Below are 26,642 nucleotides of genomic sequence, written 5' to 3' on the forward strand. Positions count from 1 at the left end.
CCTCATACCTCCCCTTTCTGTATTCCAATTTCTAGTTATTAATTCAGCAAATCCTCACCCTTATTTTTCATCTAGTATTTAACCTTTCTTTTCTATTTACTTAAACCATTACAGCTGGGAACCACATAATTTCTAAACCAACGTCATTCTAGCATTCATTAATTTTGCAATGTTTCCTAAGAGAGTCCTTAAATTTCTTCCAATCTTCTTCCGCCGTCTCTCTTCCCTGGTCTCGGATTCTGCCGGTCATTTCTGCCAGTCCCATATAGTCGATCATCTTCATCTGCCATTCTTCCAGGGTGGGTAGATCTTGTGTCTTCCAATACTTTGCGATGAGTATTCTTGCTGCTGTTGTAGCATACATAAAGAAAGTTCTGTCCTTCTTTGGCACCAATTGGCCGACCATGCCCAGGAGAAAGGCCTCTCTCTCCTCTCTTCTTCTTCCTCCCCTCTTATAAACTACACCGGATCAGGGACCCAAGGACACTCTTTCGGCCAGGGATGAGTCCCACAGAAACTTCAGCTGCACCTGCTGGGGAATAAAACCCCATTATTATTATTATTATTATTATTATTATTATTATTAGTGCAACTATTGATAATTATAAACCTTTCCAAAAACCTTGGTATGATTAGCCCAGAAGCAAGAGCAAAGGACGTTCTTTTGAGCATTGCCATCCTCTTCACGTCTGATCTTTTTTTAAAAAATGTGATCCCCCAGCCCAGCCCACACACATACACAAAAAGGAAAAAGCAAGACTGGCATCTTCGTAAGATTACATTGCACTGACCCTGCTCTTAATTTCTCCATTTGCCAGGCTCACAGCACCAGAACTTACTGGAGTGCAAAATATCATTCTTGGTATTTAACATCTGAAAGAGTTGAGTGGGCAATTGGTATCAATTAAAAGGGGGGAAAGAGCTAAATGTAATTAAATTGGCAGCTTCTTGCTCACATAGTTTTATTTCTTTTGCTCTGTGTGTGTGTGTGCAGGGACATTTCCTCTCCATCCCTTCAGCCCAGACCTGCGTAACTGAAAGAGCGATATCATTGGGGAAAAGAACAGATGCACCAAAGGAGGGGAAAACAAAAAGCCAACTGCAGAGCTTGGGCTGGAGGAATATTTCGTCACAAAGCATTTGCTTTCAAACATTCAGGATGCACTGGCAGGAGGACCTCGGCACCAGGAGGCAGAAGCCAACCTTCCAGGCTTTAATGTAGCTTTCTTGGTTCCCTACCAGCAACCCGACAGAACCAGTGTGAGCATTCAGAACATGATGTAATTCGAAATGATAGCATACCTGCCAGCGTTTTTGAAGTGCAAGAATGGTGCAGTCCAGGAAGGTCCCTCTTGAATTACTTTCATTGCAAAGGGAAAGATATCCTTCCTTTCTCACCTCCCCATGCCAATTCCCCCCCCCCCCCCGTCTCAAGGAAGAACAAGCTGATCACATGGAACGCATCTTGTGGCTGGCCTACATCTTTCCCTCTCCTCGCACAGGCAGACTGCCTCCCTGGCCCATCTCCCACACATCTGATGTGTATTCTACATACCAGGCCCAAGGGAGCTCATTGCCATCTGTTTTACCTGGAAGCACTGCCAAATCTGTACCAAACCACAGCTCACCTGCTAGAACTTTTCCTAAGAACGTTTCTCAGTTTTTCCCAGCTGTGTTGATTGAAGGGGTATTTAAAAACCTCTGTATTTTTTATTTGTTGTTGTTGACAGGGCTGGATGAGAACGTGAAAATGCACAGTCCAACACAGGCATTTCCAACACAGCAAAGGTAAATGGGGCAACCTGCAGTGAAGATATAGTACACAGCCCATTCCAGAAGTCTAATGCCTTGGAAACGGAAACCTTTGAAAGTCACAGATGAGAATCAAGCTGGCTCCGTTCTCACCATTAAAAAATAAATAAATAAATAAATGTCAATTCCATGAATCTCAGTGCTCATAAACATGACGGGCTAATAACACCATTTTTACTGCCAAACAGAGTGCAGGCAAATAGCCTTTCACGTAACTTTGCCAACACAACCCATTCCGAGTACATTTTCCTAGCATGCTCTCTGGCCTGCCAGCACAGATATTCCAAAATGGACCAAATTATGCAAGGTAACAAACATTCCCTCCTTGGCATGCCAATACACAGAACTAGCAATAATTTGAGTTTTTTGGGGGGTAGATGGATGTCTACATGTATCTCATGCATTATATACCGGTACTTAACTAAACATATAGCAGAGGGAGGAGGAATTTCTGTAACACCACCTGCTAACAATGCAGCAAGAGGAATGGACTCCAGCTGCTTCTGCTTGGATATGTCTGATCTAGCCAGTGTTACCTTTTTCAGCAGACAACCCTACAAAATAAGCTGGAGGAAGGATGACACAAAGTCTTCAGATCTATCAGAGGGATTCTAATCCCTGCTGAAGTCAACAAGAGTACTTCCAAAGCTTTCTCGGGGCTGTTCAGTTTTACCTTAATTTTTCTCTCTTACTGCACCTTATCCGCATCCATCCGCAGCATTTTCACCACCCCATACTATCGCTCTCCCTTCCTCCCTCATGTCAGCTCTTTATCTTGTATCTCCCTCTTCATATTACCTTCTTTATTTACAATCACCCCCCAGAGCTCCATGTGGGTTTGAATCTGCAAGCTTTGTGAATCTGAACCTTGATGTACAAAGAAACCCAATGTAGTCCATATCTGGAATGTACAATTGAGACATACCTATATATTTGAGAATATATATTATGACAATTCTAGTAATTATATTAAATATGAAAAGCATACACCAGTAGCTCAAGTTTTGGCAAAACCCATCAACACATACTGCTTTTACTAGACTCCATTCCCATTTATCTTACATGCCACCTGAGCCTGCTGTTAGACTCTTTGATCAACATTAACTTGCATTCTGATAATAAAAAGTGCTGCATAATCACTGTGCTAGCTGAACATTTTTTACTTCCTTCCTTTTGCTATCTAACTACGTTGTATACTTCAGTTCTTGAACTGTCTACAGCCTGGGAGTTCAGAGTCTTTCAATTTAAATTTTGTTGGTATTACTCTGCACTGAAAATAATAGAAACTTAATTTTAAAATAAGAACACGGAAAGCTGCCTTATACAAAGACAGATTAGTTGTCCATCTAGCTTAGTGTTATCTACTCTGGACTGCTAGTGGGTCTCATGGGTTTCAGATTATTCCAGTCCTACCTGAAACCTGGGAGCTTTTGCTTGCAAAATGTGTTCCATCACTGGGCACAGTTCTTATGGTTAATAAAACAGAATAAAATGGCACACAAAAAAGGTTAGTAAACCAAATTTGGGAGTTAACGCTATCAGCATTTGGTCATTACAGATGCGTCAACTTACAAATGTAGATTTGCGTTTCACAATAGTCATTAAACTGTCCACTGTTCCATTTATTGTACTGGTTCCCAAACCCTTTTCCCACGGACCACGCAGAAATTGATGAGCATCTTGGTGGACCACTTAATGATTTTTTTCTGCCTGTTGTAGCAATTGCAATATTGTATTAAATACTGCATGATTTTTAATTGTATTTTTACAGACATGCCAAGAATTATCTGAATGAAGGTAGTGGACAACCAGGGACGCAGGTGGCGCTGTGGGTTAAAGCCTCAGTGCCTAGGACTTGCCGATCGAAAGGTCGGCGGTTCGAATCCCTGCGGCGGGGTGCGCTCCCGCTGCTTGGTCCCAGCGCCTGCCAACCTAGCAGTTCGAAAGCACCTCCGGGTGCAAGTAGATAAATAGGGACCGCTTACCAGCGGGAAGGTAAACGGCGTTTCCGTGTGCAGCTCTGGCTCGCCAGAGCAGCGATGTCACGCTGGCCACGTGACCCGGAAGTGTCTCCGGACAGCGCTGGCCCCTGGCCTCTTAAGTGAGATGGGCGCACAACCCCAGAGTCTGTCAAGACTGGCCCGTACGGGCAGGGGTACCTTTACCTTTACCTTTACTAGTGGACAACCAATGGCCTACAGGTTGGGGACCCCATATCTATTGCACCTGAACTGAAAAGCAGCATATAAATAACACAAAGCTAATAAAATTCAAGTCACATCTCTGCCCATGTCTGCACTTGAAAGGGGGGTGCACACATTTCTTCCTTTTCTCCTCCCCTTGATATTCCATCCTTACACACTTTCCTGCCTGCCATCAACTGATTATGTGCTGCCGCATCTCTCACACTCTGTAATAATGTCAGCATAATAAAGAGAGCCTTAATCTAGTTTCTAAAATGGCAATAAAGATGAGTTATCTATTAAGCAGCTACATGTTCTAACGGGTCATCAAAATCAAAGCCTTTGATATCTTTATCTGAGTTTGCAAGGCCTAATAACTCTTTCGGCAGGAGCTATATGTTGTTGATCCCCCATGCCCAGCTTAAAAGATGATTTGCATTAACAATGTTCTGCCTGCTCAGAGAATCATTAGAAGCCGGTGATGAGGGAAAACTCCATGATTCCAGGTACATCAAAACCTTCTAAAAATGAACCCAAGAAATGATTGCTAAAATGATATAATGGTGTAAAAGGAAGTATGGAATTTCTGTGCCTACTTAGAAATCTGCCAAAGGAGGAATGCAGTTGGGAACTAAAGTATTCTCACTTAAAATACTTATCTTTCAAGTTTAGGTAGCGTGGACTACTGAAGAGTTAAACACGTGTAAGTCTTACTGATTTCATTGATACTTAAGTGCATCTACCTACATTAGATTGAAGACAAGACATGGATGGCATAGGAAATGGCTGTCGCATGAGAGCCACTTAAAATTGCTTCATATGGCAATTGTCTCCTCACACGGCAACATCGTAGGATCTGGGACATAGCTGGAAAAGCCACAGCTTTTACTGAACAGTATTGGTTGCGGAGAGATATTTGTCAGTATTACAGAGGAACGGGTGCTGCAAACCTTTAGTTTTTGCAGGCACTCTCTGCCTTTGAAAGGTGCATGGCAGGCATAGAAGTAACTATAGCTCCACTAGGGGTGGAATTCAGTAATAGTTCATAATATGGCACCCTGTGCGAGGCCAGAATTTGGCGCTCTGAGATGAATCTTCTCCATTATGGATCTTCTCAATTTTGCACCCCCTCAGCTTGGCCCCCTGTGCAGGAGGACCACCCAGGCCACCTTAACTCTGGCGCTGGCTCCCCCTTTGCCACACAATCCCCCGTACAAAAGCACAAGAGCTCTGCTAGACTTTCCGGCACGGTTGCTTTGAGCAGCTATTGCAGAATGGATTTTCGGGTCTCTGGTGCAGAGAACGCTTGCATTTTCATCTCAGGGTTGCCACTTCAGGCTTCAGGAGTTGGGAGCAAATCTATTTCTGTGTGTGGTGGCAACAGGTAGAGTTGTACACTTGAACAGATAGCCACTATATTTTGAAAGCATTTGCTGTACCTAATCATAACCAGGAATACAGATACCCCAGCACAATAATTACATCAAGTCTGAAACAGGGTATGTAGGTATGTGTGGATCCTTTCCCCACATAGAATCACAGAACTGTAGAGTTGGAGGGTACCCTGAGGATCATCTAGTCCCGCCACCTGCAATGCAGAAATATGCAGCTGTACCATACGGGGATCGAACCTGCAACCTTGGTGTTATCAGCATCACGCTCTAACCAACTGAGCTATCCATCTGCATATGTTCCAGGAGACTTTGTTATTTAGTCGTAGAGCACATGCTTTCCATGTAAAAGGTCCTAGATTCAAAACTTGGCATCTCCAGGTAGGCATTAGGAAGACTGGCTTGAAAATCTGTGCACCCCCTGCCAGTCAGAGTTAAATGGATCAGCAGCCTCACCACATACAGGGTGAGTTCTTTAAAAGAGGCCCTGTGGAATATGTGTACTCTGTATCCATGGGGCCTCTTTTAAAGGACTCACAGTGGCATAGGGTGGGTTGTCAGCACCCGGGGCAAGGCAAGTAATTTGCGCCCCCTAACCCATGGATTTGCGCCCCCTAACCCCATATGTTGCGCCCGGCCCCCCCTGCACCCCCCACGCTACGCCACTGAGGACTCACCCTGTATATGACACAGCTTCCCATGTTATTAAATGGAATCCTTAGTTAACTTGCCCTGTGAAAGCTTACTCCCCATTTGGAGTAAGACAGCCATTCCCGCCTTGACTTGGGAAAATATATTCTCGGAAATAATCAATGTGCCCATTAAATTTGGAACTTGGCATGCTCATATGGGTGGAAGTTATTAGGTTTTTTATGTGTCATTCAGAGAGTGCCGGTAAATGATGCCCATTCATTGTGGCAATCTAGGTAGGAACAAAAATCAGTTTGTAGGAGTGATAACATCCTTACACCGAGTCCTTGCAAATGTGTGAAGATTGTGTTGGAACTTACAGATTTATGGTTCTTTTTACAGGACTTCTCTAACTTGTGCTCTGCTATTCTAATTAGATCTGAGAACTCGTTACTTCTATTTCATCTGCTGCATAAAGAATGTTGGGAGTTAGTAATGCAAAACAAGTATGCAATGGATAAATATACTAGAGTGCAAGCGCTACCCGTAAAACTTTAGTTTTAGAGTGTGAACATGCTTTTACTGAGTACTTCTGTCACTACATCCTGAAGGCAGGTAACAAGATCAAATATATGTATTTAAGAAAGCTATAGTGAAATTCTGTCGGTTCCTATGGAATCTACCACACATGTATTCTATTCATGGCCATGAAATGCCAGCTAGAATAATAAACTTTAAAAATGCTGATGGAGTCTGCTGTGGGCCAAACTAATCGTGATGTTATTCACATGGCTGGCCTGTGCATGCCTGTTTTTTCTTTACTAAATAACAGCCATATTGAAGGTAGAGAAATATGGATTAGGGCAGTAGCATGAGGGAAGGGATTTCAACACTTTACTCCTACCATTCTTCCAATCCAAATCTCCCCACTGCAGCTGCTATCTGTTTCAGGAAATGTTAGGGGTCAAACAAGTATCATTTTAATTGTGTAGTGAGCAACCATTTCTGGTTTCTTTAAAAAAATAAAAAAAATAATTAGGCATTCACACACAGCTAGGCAAAACACAGGAAGAGGAGGTTTAACCCCTTCCATCACACTGGTGATCCCAATAAAAATAATTCCCAAGTTGCAATTAGCCTTTGGGAGGGAATAACACTCACTGGCACCAATGGGAGAGTTATTCCTAATGATAATTGTGTGAGAGAAGAAGGGGTTAAAACTCACTTCTCTGTGCAGTGCTGATGAAAACCAGGGAACCTGACCCTAGAATTAATTTTTGAAAAACCAAATGCGGTCGCTGAGCATGAAACAAAAGTAACATATAGCTTAGCCCTGAGAGGAGACAACTACCCTTCTAGTCATCTGTCAGGTGTCCACTAGGGGGGCAGCATTAAATACCTCTCTGCTCTTGCAGGCTTAGCTTGTCACATGGATGAAGAAAGTAGGTGGTGCTCTCAAATTTTCTCAAGGCATTGTGAAGCATCATAAGAGCAGAACCGGCAGCCTTCCATATGTAGAGCAAAATTTGTCTATGTCTTTATCACAGAGTGGAAGGCAAATGCAGGCATAAATATGGTTTCAGGTGAAATTCATATATTTTTCCTGGTCTTTTTCACAACTTGCTCCTGCTCTCTATAAGTGCCAAATAAGGGATGCAAGAAATTAGAGATCTCTGAGATTTAATTAAAATTACTACTTCTGTGACGCGGCAGCTAAAAAAGCCAATGCAATTCTGGGCTGCATCAATAGGAGTATAGCATCTAGATCAAGGGAAGTAATAGTGCCACTGTATTCTGCTCTGGTCAGATCTCACCTGGAGTACTGTGTCCAGTTCTGGGCACCACAGTTCAAGAAGGACACTGACAAACTGGAACGTGTCCAGAGGAGGGCAACCAAAATGGTCAAAGGCCTGGAAACAATGCCTTATGAGGAACGGCTAAGGGAGCTGGGCATGTTTAGCCTGGAGAAGAGGAGGTTAAGGGGTGATATGATAGCCATGTTCAAATATATAAAAGGATGTCACGTAGAGGAGGGAGAAAGGTTGTTTCTGCTGCTCCAGAGAAGCGGACACGGAGCAATGGATCCAAACTACAAGAAAGAAGATTCCACCTAAACATTAGGAAGAACCTCCTGACAGTAAGAGCTGTTTGACAGTGGAATTTGCTGCCAAGGAGTGTGGTGGAGTCTCCTTCTTTGGAGGTCTTTAAGCAGAGGCTTGACAACCAGGAGTGCTCTGATGGTGTTTCCTGCTTGGCAGAGGGTTGGACTCGATGGCCCTTGTGGTCTCTTCCAACTCTATGATTCTATGATTCTATGCTGTTACAACTGCCACCATCAGTAGGACACCAAAAGACATATCAGAATTCCACTGTCTCTCAACACATAATTCAATAGTTGTGTGTATTTGTGGTGCGTTCCTGTAATCGTGTGTGTGTGTGTGCATATGTCGGTGGCATGTTATTGTGTTCACATGAAATGCTTGCCAGGATTATAAGGGCTTCTTAAGAAGTCACAAGTATTTGATCCTTCAGCCACTATCTGATTTTTCATATTTATATTTTGGCAAATGTCACTGGCCACACAAAAAAGGCCCTAGGAGTGTTCATGACCTAATTTATTTCTCCACTTCACTAATGCCTACTGTAATGTCCTCAAGGGGACCTAAGGTACACATGGCAAACAGCCTATGACAACTTGCACAGTGTTTACCTTTTCAAGGAAAGCAGAGGTCTGATCTCCAGCAGCTCTAAAAGATGCTCCTCATTTTCTGCACAATGTTTGCCAAGGACAGGGGAAACCTGAAACCATATTGTCTACTCTTTATAAGTTGAAAATATTTCACATTGACATGTTTTCTTGTAGAAACCATGACAAAACTTAATGCATGTAACAGTGCCCCCTGCACTCGGGGTTCCCCCTGCTTTTCAGTGTCCCCTGCTTCCCACCTGTCAGTCATCTGACATCACAATGACTCCAGGTACCGTGTTTGCCTAGGACTTGCCGATTGTATGGTCGGCGATTCGAATCCCGCGGCAGGGTGAGCTCCCGTCGTTCGGTCCCAGCTCCTGCCCACCTAGCAGTTCGAAAGCACTCTTAAGTGCAAGTAGATAAATAGGGACCGCTTTATAGCGGGAAGGTAAACGGTGTTTCCGTGTGCTGTGCTGGTGCTGGCTCGCCAGATGCAGCTTCGTCACGCTGGCCACATGACCCGGAAGTGTCTTCGGACGGCGCTGGCTCATGGCCTCTAGAGCGAGATGAGCATGCAACCCTAGAGTCGGACATGACTGGCCCGTACAAGCAGGGGTACCTTTACCTTTACTGTGTTTTTATTTGCCCACACAATCAAACCATGTGGACAAAGGCACAGGTAATCAATAGCACTTGCAAAGTGACTTTCTAGTGAGCTGACACAACTTCAAATTAATGTAAATACAGTATACACACACTTTAAATATATCTGCATGATGACACAACTGCTGCATATTTTGTGCCAGTCAAGACCCAGTCAAGTCCCTCGCTGCTGCTTCTTGCTGTTGGCATCCAGACACAAAGACCCCCCCCCTGTATCTTCTACTTCATGTGTATCAAGACATTGTTTCTAACACCAGCTAATGTGTGGTCCCTGCAGCAGGTTAGAATTCAGATGTGCTCTAAACTAGTCTAGTAGCGCTGACATTACAATTAGTCCAAAGTTGTAAATGGCTGGTGATTTGGGGGCAGGAGGAGGGTTAACAAAACAGAGTTGCAAGAAAGGTTATGGTGGGCTTCATGAGACACCCTCTGTCATCTGTTCGGGCCATTACAATCTATTTAAGTTCTACTGAAGGCATTAAAGTCATGCCAGTCTTTTTGAGGCTGTAAGAACATTGGTATGCTTTAATAAACCAGAGACAAGTCTCAAGCACTTTTCCACTCAGAAAGTAGAGTTTTTGAAAGGTCAGAGGTCACCACAGACAGCATCCATTCCCTCCAGTCACCCTTCTGCCAAGAACTAAGACCTCCATGCTCTGTGACCTAAGGTTAGAAAAAAATTAAACAAGCAGAATAGGTCATGGACTCCACTCCTTAAAAACCTCCAGCATCTTTACTTCTCGGGAAATGGACCAATGCCTGATGCCTAAATATAAGACCTTTAAAGGTGGTGAATAACCCCTTTCACCCCAGAAATCCAAAGATGAAATCTACCGATTATTTGCTTTCAACTTTGTTCCCAAGTCCGCAGGCTGCTACAATGGCCCAAATGGAATCCCTGATGGAGAATCCATTTGCCTTTGAATGGCTGAGAAAGCCAACACTCTGTGGTGCTTCTTCGTTTATTTATCACATTTGCATTCCACTTTGCCTCCAAGAAACTTGGGGAAGGATCTGTGAAGTTTTTTGTTTTATCATCACAAAAGAAACTCTTTGAGGTTTAAAGATTGCTACTGGCCCAAGCTCCCTAAGAGAACTTCAGGGTTCTTCAGAGTTTTGAACACAGGGTCAGCATGGCCCACATCCACTATGCTCCCTGGCACACTGTACCAGCTCCTGTTGGTGTGTCCTCCCTGTTGGCCGAATGTCATTTGTGCAGAAGTTGTAGACAAGCTGGCCTGGGACAGCAAAATATAGCTTGAGGAGCTCTCAGTCATGACAGATGGTCCCAGTACTGCAGCACCTGCCTTTTAGCTGGGCTTGCTTCTTGGCCTGTTTCTTGCAACGGCTCAACATTTATTCTTGGTCGGCCATATCCCCCCTCACTCAATTAGTTTATGTCTAGGGGTTTTGTATGCTTTAGGACCCAACTGGTTCATTAGGAGGGGTCAGTTCTCACAATTCACAAGGAAGGAATAGAGTACATAAGAAGCTGTCTTGTGTTGAGTCAGATCATTCCTCCACATAGGCCAATATGTCATGTCTCTTTAGGGCAGGCAGGGCCAAACTTGGCCCTCCAGCTATTTTGGGACTCCAGTTCCCATCATCCCTGACCACTGGTCCTGTTAGCTAGGGATGATAGGAACTGTAGTCCCAAAGCAAGCTGGAGGGACAAGTTTGGCCATGCCTGCTTTAGGATATCAGACCAAAGTGTCTCTCAACCCTGCCTGGATGTGCTGAAGATGGAACCCTAGCAAATCATGTGCTCAGCCACTCAACTTTGATAGTGCCTATGATCCAGGGTTGGGGCAGTTCTGGTGGAGGCAAGCCACACACACACACACACACACAGAGAGAGAGAGAGAGAGAGAGAGAGAGAGAGAGAGAGAGGGTGGTGGTGGTTTATTTCTGAAGGAAGAAGAAGTGGTTCCATGTCTCCAGGTACAATGGATGTACAGTGGTACCTTGGTTCTCAAACTTAAACCATTCTGGGAGTCTGGTCGACTCCCGAAACCATTTGAAAACCAAGCCATGGCTTCTGATTGCCTGCAGGAGCTTACTGCTATCAAGTGGAAGCCGCACCAGGTGTTCAGCTTCCAAAACACGATTGCAACCAGAACACTTATTTCCAGGTTTGCAGCGTTCGGGAGCTGATTTGTTCGGCAACTAAGTCATACGGGAACCAAGGTTTGCCTGTACTACAAACCACTATAGCTGCCACTTCTCAACTTTTCACCTGCACAGTACAGTGGTATCTCGGGTTACATACGCTTCAGGTTACATACACTTCAGGTTACAGACTCCGCTAACCCAGAAATAGTATCTCGGGTTAAGAACTTTGCTTCAGGATGAGAACAGAAATCACGTGGCGGTGGTGCAGTGGCAGCAGGAGGCCCCATTAGCTAAAGTGGTGCTTCAGGTTGAGAACAGTTTCAGGTTAAGAACGGACTTCTGGAACGAATTAAGTTCTTAACCCGAGGTACCATTGTACAGTAATTGAAGATGGAGGCCCACTATCTAGAACCAGATGTTCAAAGTCTGAGAGTGGCTTAGGGCAGTCTCTCTCTCTCTCTCCTCCCTCTGTCCCTCTCTCCTACCTTCACCTTGCCTCTTCTCTACTTGTCACTGACTCACCCTCAGAGTTTAGTCTCCACAGTTCCTCTCCGCTACAGATACATACACCTAACTAGAAGGAAAGCAGAGGAGATTCCTTGTCCTTTCTAGCATTCTTCCTTCATCCCCAGCAAAATCTTCCGGCTTCTCATTTCCACATCCTCACACTTTATTCAGATGTTGACCATGCAATGTGGACCACAGTTACAGTATTTTTCAGCCAGCAATTCAGGAAAGCCTGAAACCAGAGGAGGCAAACTTACAAACCACAGTGAAAAGCTGGTTGTGAAACCTCTTGCCTTTTGAGCATTGTTCTGAACTTATTGGTGATGATGGGATCAGATTTTTTGGCTCTGATGGAAGGCACAAGATATATTGCGGGAGCCAAGGCTCAACTGATTTTAAGAACCATTGCCCTATATTACCAGATGCCCATAGAAACGTTGCAAAGAGAAGCACATACACGTACACAGCCAAGCGCATAGACTGAAATGCCAGAACCAAATCACACATAGTAGCCTCCCAGAGATAAAACTGGATACCGTTTCAGTAACAATTAGGCAAACTGTTTTGAAAAGACGGGGGAAGGTACCAGGAAGCTTGAGGTTAAGAAAAGAAAGCTTAATTAAACCTTTTAAAATTGAGCCACGATAACGAATTAAACTTAACTGATGTATTGAGCATTGCATTATTCTGCAGGCTTTCATAATTTTCCTTCTGTGCAGGGAATTCATGCAGATAGACAAACACTTGCCACATTCACTGGGTTACAATAGCATATTGTAGGCTTTTGACATTCTTCTTGGCTCCTGTGCATGTCATGGGGTGTTATGTTCCATTCAATCCTACAGTTGATTATATTTTCTAACTTAAAGATATAGACTTCAGATAAGCAAGAATAATATTTCCATAAATCGTAACAAGTTTGCGTAACTCTTGCTTAATTTTGTGTAGGTGAATACTTGTGGGTTTTTTAAAAAATCTAAAAATAATACATAGACCCAGTGCTTTTTTTTCTGGGGGGACACAGAGGTATGCATACCCCTAAACATTTTGTGAATCTATGTTTGGCCTCATTGAGGGGAAGTATTTCAATATGAGTAGGAAAATGAGTACCTCTGAACATTTTTAATAATAATAATAAAAATAAATAATATTTTTTATTTATATCCCGCCCTCCCCTGCCGAAGCTGGGCTCAGGGCGGCTAACAACAATCAAAATAGTCCAACATTCTAAAAACATTCATTATAAAATTAATTAAAATCAAATTAATGGCAACCATCAAGCAAGATTCTGTGCAGATTGCCAGAGGAGGGAGTCAGGCTGCGCCCTGACCAAAGGCCTGGTGGAACAGCTCTGTCTTGCAGGCCCTGCAGAAAGATGTCAGATCCCTCAGGGCCCTAGTCTCTAGTGACAGAGCGTTCCACCAGATTGGAGCTGCGGCCGAGAAAGCCCTGGCTCTAGTTGAGGCCAGCCTAACCTGTCTGTGGCCTGGGATCTTCAGGATGTTTTTATTTGCAGACCGTAAATTTCTCTGTGGGACATACCAGAAAAAAGAAAAAGAAAAAGAAAAAAAGCACTGCATAGACCCAGTTTCCAAACCATTATTTAGAAGAAGTGAAGGAGTTTGTGAGCTTCTGGAGAGAAGATCATAACCGCTTTGCTCCTCTTCCAAACCTGCTGTGCTGCTATGTGTGTTTGCAAAAACCGGTCAAGGGAGTAGCAAAATCAGGAAGAACACTGAGGTCCACTTCTGCCTAAGAAGCAGAAAGAACTGCCCATGGGTTTTATTGAGAGAGTGCAATCATGTGCAAGTCTTTGGAACAAGGTTTAGGTAAAAAAAAAAAAAAAGCCTCTTGTTGACCTGTCTGAAAAACATAACAAAAATGCTTCTCAGGACCTGGGCATCTAACTGACCGAAAATAAAAATAAAAATCTCCAACTATCTGGAATTTTATGTTGTCACAAGCCCACACACCTTTATCAATCCTTTCTTGCTATATTTAGGGACATTTTTGTGATTTGCTGTTTGGGACCAAATTCTGTTTTTCCTCCCGTTTCCTTTCATTAAGTTTCCAGCAGGAACTGACTCACCGCCACAGTGTCTAACAGGTCCACAAACACCGACAGACAACTCCAAACAAAGTGAAAAAGCAGATGATTAGCTGCAAATGCCTTTCCTGGAGTTACTGGATGCCATGCTGTTCATTAAGTCTCACAGGCATATTGAATCAATGTTTGAAAATTCGGCTTGCTCCGGTCTCAAGATGATGTGGGGGCGTAGACTAATATTAATTCCACAAGTGAGAAACGACTTGATAATTTATGGATTGTAAACGGAAAGGCTTGCCATTTGGGTTTCTTCCCTTCCTTGGGGAAGGTGTAAGTGTCTCAGTGCTACATATTGGAGGCAACACACTCCTCTTTTAAAGGCTCCCTTTGATTTTTAATTTGAAATTGGTAGACACTCGCCGATACAACTTTCATATTGAAGTTTCATGACATTCTGGCAGGTTGCATATTTTCCTCCTTATGTTCTTAGGGACTCATTTGAATTGCAAAAAAACCCACTTACTTTGTATAGTTCTTGTGAAGGAGAATTTGGGCTCATTCCCATAAATAAACAAAACAGTGTTAGGGAAAGTTGCTTTCAAAGCACAAATGCTTTATGTGGTTTTTGTAAGTGTATTTATATGAATTTTTATTCATAACCAGTTATTACAAAACACTTTAAGTAAGGACATAAATTAGCAGGAGAAGGAGAGTGAAGTTTTTCAAATTAATTTGAAAGAGGCTTAAGTCTTCCATCAGCATACCACTATTTATTCTGGATTAGCCACAAAATGTTTTTATTAAAAGATATATTCTTATAATAAATACTTCACACTGATTAAATGTCGTCTAATGTTTTACCTCAGTGAGTATGAGTCAAGATTATACTTATGATTCAAGATTAAAACTTGTGGAAATTCTTGACAGATGGCTATGGGCTAGAGATTGGCACAGATGTGGGATTACAGACCATAATGCATCTATAATGTAAGTGGCTCGATGTTTTGAGTCTCTTAGGGCAATCATTCATTGTTGACATCCAGTTCAAGGATGCAAAGATCAATGGGTTCACGAGTTAAACAGGACCTTGCATTCACCTCTTGCCACTGACTTCTGGGTGTTCGTGGCTCTTTGACTGGGCAAAAATAAATTGCTTCTATATAGCTGAAATGTAGATGCTTCAACCCTTCTAGTAAACCTTAGCCTTCCTGCAGATAAGATTTGAAGAGAGGGAGTGGTGGTGGGGGGGGAAACACCTAACTATTTTTAATGCTCCTATTTGGCTTGAAAGAACCTTCTGAACTAATATTTGTAAGTATCGACTGAAATAAATCATATGGCATTATCTTCTAAGCCTACAGTATGTCAAGACTGACAGGAAACGCTTTGCAGGGTCACTGGGTTCTGGTTCATATCAATGAGGTAATTATTAATCCCATGGTAAACAGAACTTTGATCCCATGTTTATTTTTAGATGACTGACACCCACCTTTAAATAAATGTGTCATCCCTGAGATTTATACAAAGGAAACACAGCATTTTACATTTTTATGCTACTTTAGCAGAATACATTTTCCCAATAGATTTATCTTTTTTAAAAAATGTACCTTATTGTCAGTAGTGCAAATATTTTTACACGCCAAGAAGCCATCTTGGAAGGAGGAAGAGTCAAAAAGTATCTCCGTGAGAGGAAAGGCCCTGTCCCTCTTGATGCATCCCTTTCTAACTGGCAGTGCTTAACCAAACTAAATGCAACACTAGTGAACCACGGATCTCTAAGTCACTCCTCCAAATAGCAATCTCAGGTGATGAGTGGATTGGAGGCAAAACGGGTCTACTGAGAAACAAGTGGGAGGCATCTGCATGTTTGGATGAGCCTCAAGGTTTGGATAAGTATCAGGGGGAGGGATCCTAAGGAGGAAACTCTTCACAAAACCCAAGGAAGACTCAGCATGCTCTTTCTCTCTTGTGTGAAGCCAGTAGTTAGATAAGGTCACAGTGCTGATTGATTGATTGATTGAGTGAGTGAATTAATTAATGTGTCACTTCCCCATTTTAAATCTCCCTCCAAATTATCCTACTTGTTTATTAGGGGAGGAAAACTTCCACTATCTGTAATTTTTCCCAAATGGAGCAAGTATCAGCTGGCAGGCACACAGTTTAATCCCTCCACCACCATCCCTGACCACTGGTCCTGTTAGCTAGGGATGATGGGAGCTGTAGTCCCAAAACATCTGGAGGGCCGAGTTTGCCTATGCCTGTTCTAGCTTCTAGCTACTCACTCACATCAGCTGATGAAGACACAAGAGAAAGAAAACCTGTTCCTGCTCTCTTCAGCAATTCAGGCACCTGGGAGCCCAAATTTTTGCATTATTAAACCATCTTGTATTTTATTATAGGATCACAGCTTTACTCTGTAGGTCCAAATCTGAATGACAATAAAGCATTAACTCTTCAGCTGCGGGGGTGGGGGAGATGTGTGTTAATTATGTTGATCAAGGATAATACTAATTGTGGTGAGATCAAGTGGGGACCTGTGAAAATAAATAGTCATTTATTGGTATGCTGCCTTTCCGTAGATAAACCACGGTCAAGGTGGTTCACAAAATAACTTACTTTTTTGCATAATTCACTCTTAAGAGTTGCAGAAATATAATGGAATTTAAATAGGCAAACAATAAACTGAAGAAAACACCACAGCAAAAATAGAATAAAATTAAACAACCCCCGCATAATGAGGTCTAACAATAAAACTATATTTTAAAAAATCAACAACAGCAAAAATAATGCACCTCCAAAATTAAAGCTTGGCCCACAGCAAAAAATCCTAAACAGCACCCCTCCCTGATAGTCTCTAGACAACCTGGACAGCAGGTCTTTCTGCACTAACAGCAAGATGGTCTCTGGTAGCAGCTGCAGCAGCTTTTATAGCTGAAGTCAGTCAGGGCCCAGCTCTCCCTCGTAACACAATTTAAACAAAACAATTTATATCTAACTTAACAAGCTCTCAAATTCAAATGCAACATTACATATACGATAACATGAGGATATTCCTATGGGAGTCTCAGCCAGCAACCTCCCTTTCATCTTAATTGGTATCAAAAAATTGCAAATCCATAACCTGGATATGGTTCTAATCTCTTTCTATTACTATATTCAATAAGCTTTGCCCATCTTAGCCAAACATTACCCTGTCAAGAAAGAAAGAAAGAAAGAATGAAAGAAAGAAAGAAAGAAAGAAAGAAAGAGCGAGCCACAAATTCCCATATTTTGTCAAACCATTCCTTAATGGAAGGTGTAAAGTGTAGTACCCTGACATATAGTAAACTAGTTCTTTATGCTCTAATCTCACTAAGCCTTCCTTACAATTATGTAAAAAGAACACAGGGTGTCATGGGATGTTACAGTCTAAGATTTCTTTTATTTGACTACTCATTTACCCCTGTGCTGGTCCCGGGGGGAAGGTTACCGTTGGCGTAGTCAAAGTCCGGTCCTGGGTCACTAGCCTGGAAACAGTTCACAAGGAGCGGGGTGAGGTCCAAAGCCGGAAGCCGGGTGGGGACAGGAACACTGGAGGGTCAGGTCTGGGTCCGGGCAGGAGCAGGTACTCAACGACGTTGCTCCCACAACCTGGCACCGGGCTGACTGGCCTTTATCTTCTCTGAGGCCAGGGGCGGTCCCGGCCCCCAGGATTTCTGTTCTCATCCTGAAGCAAAGTGCTTAACCTGAAGCACTATTTCTGGGTTAGCAGAGTCTGTAACCTGAAGCATAGGTAACCTGAAGCATAGGTAACCCGAGGTACCACTGTATCCAAAAATGGTTTAGAATATACAGCTATACTAATAACAAAGTATTTCATTTGAATTATTTATCCACTAGACATCAATCAGGTCCGTTTTTGAAAAACAAACATCCTTTCCGACAAGCCCTCCAGCCCTGATGTTCATAAATTGCTTGCTGAATCTTCAGAAGAGAGTTAAAATAAAGTGGAAAAGCATCTATCTGCCCCTACACCTTGATACAAGGCAGGCAAGCAGCGCTAATATTATTACTTCTGTATTTAGCAAACTCTGGAAAGATTTCCACCAGGAAACTTAAATCAGCTTTACCCGTGTTTCATACAGCTCTTACAGAGAGCGCATTCGTGTATCATAAACGGCACCTACATCTATGCACTTCCAGCGCTGACAAGACCACAAGTGCTTCATTCTACCTACAATGTTTCAAGCAGCCATACACTATAGGGCATTTTAAAAAAAAATTCAGAGCTTTCCAAATTTTCTGTTCTGCTTATCTAGAATTGACTGTCTGGCCCTATGCAGCACTACATCCGGATCGTCCTCCCCAACATAGCTCTGTTTATCTGAACCCTTGATAATCCAAATGCTCTTTAGCATAGCCCCATGCACTGTGCCGCACTGTACATAGTAATAGCTCCTGCATATCACAGCAAGCCATATGAATGCCTGCTGTGGCATATTTATTGTTGATGATTGATAATGGGATTACTGCTCCCATACATGAATCACAGAGTCAGAATTCACCTGCTCTCGTTGGTGACAGAAAGGCAATGATTGCTGTGTTCTGACTTATCAACCCCAAACACGGCGTTCTCTCCATATTTCTATGAGGTCTAAGAACACATTATCAAGTCCCGTGCAATTAATGTACCATGTGCCGCTGCAGCCATATGTCAAGAAGATGTCTGATGCTTTCTTAGCAATAATATATTGAATGCTGATGGTACACCTTTTTACTAAAAAATATGAATGTTCCATGAATTATAAAGGCATGGGAAAATATTATCTATTTAGTATATTTATAAAAATCATAAGGATAGGGAAGAACAAAGGTACAGTGCTGAACTACAGTTAATATATCCCAAGTCATAACTGAAACTAATGATCCTGTTAAATGATATCAGTTGAGAGGGTTTTGGTGTGGGTGTTTTTGCCTTAAGACTAAGAATCTGTTTTCAGTCTAAACAAATAGTCCCAGAGTATAGAATTATACTCTGCAGAGCATGGGAGGAGAAGAAGAGTTTGGATTTGATATCCCACTTTATCACTACCCTAAGGAGTCTCAAAGCGGCTAACATTCTCCTTTCCCTTCCTCCCCCACAATAAACACTCTGTGAGGTGAGTGAGGCTGAGAAACTTCAGAGAAGTGTGACTAGCCGAAGGTCACCCAGCAACTGCAAGTGGAGGAGCGGGGAATCGAACCCAGTTCCCCAGATTACAAGTCCCCCGCTCTTAACCACTACACCACACTGGCTCATGAGTCCTCCACTGCCATACATTGAGGCTTTGCAGAGTACATGTCTACTCAGAAGTAAGTCTTACTCATTTTAGTAAGGATTATTTCTATGTATGCAAGGACAAAATTTCAGCCCAAATGTAAAAAGACCTGCACACATACAAATGCTTACTTGGGCAGGCTTTTCCTGTTAGATCCATCCACTGTTTAAAAAGCGGTGGATAATATGGTAGGATCTATTTGCATAGCAAAGGCTTGCAAACTTTTGTTCACATTAAAGTTTCTGTGCATGGAAGCAGAGAATGCTGGGATGGGGAAACTGTAGCCCTGCAGATGTTATTGGATCTCCCACCTCTGAGGGCAGAGAGAGGCTCAGTTACAGGAGGACATTTTCCTGACAACCCATCAGCCCCTGTCCAGGATCCAGTCCTGTGCTCTCCTGTTCACAAACCTTCATTGGCTTTGATGTTTCTTGGGGTCCTGAAAGAGCCCTCCTCAGCCCCAGGGTCTTCTGACTCCATTCCTCCTTCTGATCCAACCATCCTCTCCATGACACCTCCGCTGGGCTCATGACACAAGGGAAGTCAGGGGGAACAATGGAACCAATCAGGACCGCAGAATTTTATCCCATCAAAATCACTATTTCAAATCTGAAAATCAGCGGGGACCCGTCACAGATGGAGGCATTCCAGAAGATGTCCTGCAAACTCTGCAACATGAGTGACCATTCATAGTTGTGGGAGGAGAAAACCAAACACGATGTGGAGCATCACTTAGTTTTGGGAATTGTTTTGGCTTCGCTGTTGTCACTGCTGCTCGGCACTGCTTGTGGAAAAGAGCATTCTAAAATCAAGGATGACTGTTCACTGTTATGAAAAGTTATAAAAAATACTTTGTGGATCAATCTGTAAGAATTGTGCATTTCATAAACTGTTACTCCCCACCAAGACTACAAAAAATAGCAAGCTATTAGCAGGTATGCCTACCCTATGATTATAAATGTTCACAATTCAGACGCGTAAGGTTAAAGATGGGCTTTCCTCCTTCATAAATAACTTCTGTAGCTCAGATTTTTTAAAAGTTAAAGTATGTTTTTGAAGTGTTGTATTAAAGAGATGGAACTATAGGTGGTGAATTACCAGTGCAGAATGCTACCACCATTGTAGCATGTAAAGGGGAAGAGGACAATGGCTATGAGCAACAATGAATTTGAAGTTGGCCTCCGTCTTTAACAGTGAATCAGACAGGATTTTTTAGGATGTAGTAAGAGACATACTGGAGAATTTGGCACTCTCAGGAGGAAACCTCTCAAGATTTTGAGTAGATTTTTTTCAGTGACCTTGTCAAACTTACTATAACTGTCAATTGAGCATAAATGGCTTAAGTATGTTTCCATAGCTTCGCGTGTTTAACTCTCTTCAATTCAGGTTTTGAAAAATCTGGATTCATTTACTTTTCACCAAGAAGCAGAACAGCATGCACGTATTGTCTAATCTTTTCTCTGCAACCATGATAGCCAAGACCATTTAACAATATCTTCAGGATGTTGAACACCACATTGTTCAGCTGACTTTAGCCTTATATGGGGTTATACTTCTGTTAATAAAACTGTGCAATGACGTTTGTGCGAAAGGAACGACGAGGACGTATAAAAGGCTGCTAAATCAGACTCAGAAAACTGTGCATCCACTCTACAAACAGAAGCCGTGATTTCAAAAAATGCAGCAGGATAAAGAAGATAACACAGGCCCAATGGGAAAATAATTCAATATGTTTGCTAAAACAATTTAACAAGGGAGCAAGCCCAGTTGAATTCAGTGGGCCTTCTTCCAAGCAAGTATTAGAACTGACAATGCTTGCTGAATTACGTCCAACATAGATAATCATATTATATAGCGCATTAGGCACTTTGTAAAAATACAATATATAGTAGCCATTTTTATTTTTGATTTTCATACATCATGCAACACACACAGTAGGGGAGGGCCAGCTTCACTCACCTGACTTTACTGCTGCTGCTGTAGCCAAACACTGCAACACCATGAATAGAGGCCGATACAGGCAGAAGCTGCAGAGACATTCCAGCCTTTTTCTTCTGCCTCTGTCTGTTTCCCTCCTTCTCCCTTCCTCTCTCTTCTCAAGGTCACTTCCCCACAGGTTGAGGCAGCCGAGGGAGCTGGTTGCTGCTGCCTACTCTCTCCTCCTTGCCACAATCCTTGGTATTTTGAAACATTAGTGTGTGCCTGGGAACACCCCAAGGCCCTCCCCAAGGTAAGAAGCAGTAATGTATCTTAACAAGGTGAAGAGGGCAGCAGCATACCCCCCTGCAGATTGGTATATTGCGTTTCATAAGAACTTCTCCCTGTCTTGTGACCTCTTCACTCTTGCAGTCATCGCCTTGATATCTGACTACTGATACCATTGGCTCATGTGCTCTGATGTCACAGCAGGTCTGTGCAGAAATATTACAGGCCCTCTGGTTGCTGAACTGAATTTCCAAGATCCACGAGCAAAATTCCTGAAACTTATCTTGTGCACGATGGACTTTCAAGTATACTTTGGCTGGATCTAGACACATCAGAGAAGTGTTTCAGGGAAACGTGTTGTAACTTTCATAGGTTTAAGACGGGACTCCACATCGCCATCTGGTGTTGCAAATGTTATAATGCATATAAAATGATTTTTCTTTATTAATGTAGCTGAGTCCTTTGTTGGTCAATAACGGTTTACTGTGCATGTAAACCAGTCAGACCTTTAGATAGTAAAGAGGTATATAAACGGAAATAAAGAAAGAATAATAAAATAATCCATTTTCACAGGTTGCTGGACATGTCATGCCTAAACCCTACAGTAGCCTATGCTGGGGGAAAACACCATTAAACAATTCCACTATCTTAGATTTCTATTATATGCTACAATGTAAAAAAAATAAAATATTTTTCAGTCTTCATAATACAGGAGGTGCAGGTGTCCATGTTCAACTTCAACTGGTGTTCCTTGTGTGTCGTTTACTCCCCTCGCAACTTTCTGTACCAGTCACAGATATTGAATTTGATTTCAAAACAGATATAAAGTGATTCTCAATCCTACAATGCATTAAAAAAAACATACAGGACAACCTCACTTTAGCATGAATCCAAGATTAAATGCAATGCAGTGTTAGCTGAAAATTGCAAGTCACTTGACAGCACCAGACTGATGAGTATCATTTTGTTATAGAATTAAGCTCAGCGGTGTGGCAAATGCTCCGTCATCCAATAATTCATAGCTCTCTGTTTCTATAAAGGCAACAGTTCTGCAGCTTGAAGCATGCAGCTGGTGTGAAAGAGGTTTCTGATGTGACCAAAACCACCGATGGCTGGAGAGAGCTTTTTTCCATTTCTACAGTACAGCCAAAAGAGAATGTATTTATGCAAGGTAGATACTGCACACACGTGTGTAGCTTCAGCACCTTGCCCTGCAAGTTCTCAATCAGACATTATAGAAGTCCACTAAGCAAAGGGGGGAGGCTTCAGACACTTATTTGAAATGTTGCAGGTCTTTTGGCATGGTAAGGGCTTAGTGGTATAAATCCTTGGCTGCGCTGGTGCCCACAGAGCCCATAAAGTGATATTTATTGCCTATGACAATCTTTGCCTGCCTATTGATTGCAGAACTTATTCTGCCAGAGTGGAACGAATCCAGTCTTTACTCTGGCAAAACTTTTTCACATGGAATCATCAATGCAGGCAAGGCAAACTCATCCCTCCTGCTAGTTTGGGAGACAGAGGTGTGTACAGCTCGCCTTCTGTGATTGAAGCAACCCTTTCCTCAATCTACTCAAGTAATATGGAGCTTGGAGCATCACTATGGCTTATTGAAATTTTTTTAAGACCAGGAGACTCACTTCTAGAATAATTGGCAAGTCCATGGATTTCTTTTCAGCTGTATCCGAGGTGCAGGGATCCTCAGCACTGGTTCTCTGTGTGTATTTGCTATTCTGCTTAAACAACGGGACTGGAGGCACTGAGCTGACGTGGCTCTTTGTGGATGCTGGTGTCACTGACAATAGATCTCAAGGGAACTGAGCCAAACACAAGACATTGGTCTTGGTAGCTTTAGAAGATTTCTCAAGATGACCAATTAAGAAGACTTTTGTACCTGCTTCTAGCACCACTGAAATTACTTCAGGATTCTGTGTGTTTTATGAGCAGCTATCTCTGAACGGACAGTGCCTTTTAAATGACATTTCCTTACGCCCTTGACCTTCTTAAGTAAATATTGGGCACAAAGGATAGTCTCCAAAGTCACATTCTCCTCTCAACGAAGTCAGGCACAACATCTCCATCCAACTGAGCCATTTGCCCCCAAACTCCACACTTCTATAGTCTATATTGTGCCACAAAAAAACCAGAAGGCAGGGCTTTCCTGCTGCTTTCCCAGACAGAGTGTTCCCTAGATAAAGATTTTAAGACTAAAATAAGTTTGAAAGAGGCATAAAAAAGAGAAATAGACTTTTCACTCCAGCACTGGCAAGGCATTCTTGCTGCCCCTCAACTGACAACTAGCAGAAAAGGCATTTGACAGAAGCCACTTCAAGCTTCAAATCAGGAGTGACTGGTTCAAAACTGACAATGAGCCACCAACAGTGGTCCACCCTCCCCCCGCCAGCAGCCCTAACCCCTTCCTCCTTTACCTTCAGCACTTGAGTCCACTCTGTCTCCCATGTTATAACCACCCATTCTCCACCTTTCTTCATGCTTGGAGCCTTCATTGCTGTGGCTTGGTCCCACCCCTTTAACTCCCTCTCCTTCTAGAAAGAAAACAACAGCTTTACTCATGCAACTGTCCATAGAAAAATGGTGGGAAAGTGAAGGTGGGTTGTGTTGCTTTGTTTTAAAGCAGGGGAAGGGAACCGTGGCAATATTGTTTGGTTTCTGTGCTAGGAGAAGAGTACTTCCATTCCTGCAGCGTAGAAAAACTGCTCTCCACTCCTTAACCCCTCTTAGTTCTGCATCTTCCCAGCTCTTTTCCCCTTCCTCTTCTCACTCCTTAGGATTGCTGTCTGCGTCTCCCTGCCCCTAACTCTGCCTGTTGTAAGCTCTGGTTCCACCTACTCCTAGCTCCACCTGCTAGTAGCTGCCCTGGCCTTCACTCCACCAGGCCCAAAAGATAGCCACCACTGTGTCAAAAGCTGTAGAACAATCCACAATTTGACTAATGGTAGTTGTGATATGTTTTCCTTTTCATGATGTATGTGTTTACCACAGAGAGAAGATCCCTGTGCAGCAAAACTCTGGAAGCTGCCCCAGAGTTCCTACCTCTCTTCTCCAGGCTAGATAAGCTTATTATTCTTTCCAATATTACATGACAGTGTATCTTTAGAGAAGGGAGCAATTTGCCAAAGTGCACTCTTGTCTGAATGTAATTGGAACAAGCAACAGTAAGAACTGGGTGGTTAGTGAAAAAATAGATGGTATTTACAAATCTGTTCTAATAGTGAATCTACAAATAACTAGACAGGATCTAGGAATGAAAGATAAGCAGCTTGGTTTTTAAGTTTATTGTATTTTCTATTCCAATTTCTTAAAAGGTGGCCTTAGGACCGAGCTGTTTTGGCAGACCAATGCAAAAGGTTCCCATGGAGAGGAAGTGAAAGGACTGGGCACACAAACAAGGCTGCTGCCATGTTCAAAGCACAGGGGGAGACCTTCATCATAGCACAAAATGCACTCCTTAGTAAAATGGGTTTCAGGCAATTTCAGCGTTAAGATAACATCATTAAGAGCAGAACAGATTGTGCTTGGTCCCTGCTGTTTATAATTAACACGTTCTTTCCAAATACTCCAGGGTCTTGGGTAAATAGTCCTCAGCTCAGATCCATCCAGACCAACTAGTGTTTTCATCAGATCCCATGCTGAGCCAGCACCTGTTTTGGACAAATCCAATAGAGCCCAAAGTCTCCTCTCGCTGGATGGCTAAAGTAGATAGAGGAACACCAATTGCCTTAGTTGTCATCCCAGTGTCCAGATGGTCTTCACAGGAAGTCATACAAGTACTTGATGATGTCAAAGTTCACAGTCCTGTAAAACAACATAGTATGTCAGTTTACTTAAATCTCTACTCCTCTTTGGGAATGGCCAAGTCACTTGGTGCACCTCTGAACTGAGAACTCCATGGTAGTAAGATTGCAAAGTTTGAATTCTGAATGTAACAAGGCCTAGTTCTAAAATATTAAAGGTTGGAACACTGAGGTCGAGGCTCACAGACTTTCCTTCAAGCCTTGCTTTTTCTACAGTGGAGGAACTGGTTGCTTGCCGTCATTCCACCGGCAAGTGAAGACCTTCTTGTCCCAACAATTTTTTGGGAACTGACTGCTTTTAATGAACAGCTGCTGCTGTGCTGCTTTTATTGTAACCACTTCTATGTTTAAACAGATTTTATATATGTACATAGTTTTAACTCTATTAATGTTTACTTGCTTTTATTGTATTTTCTGTTTTTTTGATGATCTTTCTTATTATCTGTAATCACCATCATCCAACTCTCCACCCCATAGACAATACATCTTGTGATGGAGATGCTCCACATGTAGGCCTCTATGTGCCAAATCCTGATTGTATGCTTTGAGGGTGGAGGGAGAGAGAAAGGAGGAAGGGGGAAAGAATGCACCAATTAGGGTTCTGTGCATCTGAGCCTCTATGTGATGCATCCAGATCATAAACAGTCAAAATGCTCCAGTTTTTAAATGTTTTTCGAAAGCCGAACGTCTGATGAGGCTTCCGCTTGAGCGCATGAAGCTCTTGCAACCAATCGGAAGCTGCGCCTTGGTTGTCGAATTTTTCGGAAGCTGAATGGGCTCCTAGAACGGATTACATTCGACATCCGAGGTTTGACTGTATGTTGTTTCGGTGGTTTACAGCAGATACTTGCCCCAGCTGCTACACCATTGGCCCAGATGAATGAATGAATGAATGCACCTGAGTCGTCTCGTTACACAGCTTTCAAAGACTATCAAACATTTAAAGTTGCTCATTCTCAGCACTGAAGCTGTAAAACAAATTTAGCTCAAGAATAAAAGAGAGGGTTTTTTTAAAAAATTAAAAACCAACTCTAGTAAACATGGCACACTGTTTGGAAATGCAAAGCGGCAATCTTGTCTGCTATTGAGCATTCTGTTATTCGTCCAAACCACCTGTTTCAGCATTATGTATGGCATAACTCCTTCATCTGTACTAATTTGCAGTCTGCATTCTTTCTTTCTTGACAGTAGTTGACCCATGCTTTTTAACTAAACTTGAACAATCCAAGAATACTCAATAGGACAGAAGATTTGAATGTATTTTTGTGCTTTGTTAGAATAAAGAATTATA

The 26,642-nt window shown here is 42.6% G+C and overlaps 1 protein-coding gene across 1 annotated transcript in view; it reads right to left on the reverse strand.

The window, feature by feature from the left end:
- Window positions 1–24,817: 24,817 nt before the first annotated feature.
- The window catches only part of ORC5 (origin recognition complex subunit 5), a 68,216-nt gene continuing 66,391 nt past the window's right edge, over window positions 24,818–26,642 (reverse strand). The window contains exon 15 of the mRNA XM_081927826.1: window positions 24,818–25,352. Coding sequence (XP_081783952.1) covers window positions 25,307–25,352 — 46 coding nt within the window. The 3' untranslated portion in view covers window positions 24,818–25,306. The remainder of the gene's footprint in view (window positions 25,353–26,642) is intronic.

This window comes from Podarcis melisellensis, assembly GCF_964234715.1.
Source record: "Podarcis melisellensis genome assembly, chromosome: 10".
NCBI lineage: Eukaryota > Metazoa > Chordata > Lepidosauria > Squamata > Lacertidae > Podarcis > Podarcis melisellensis.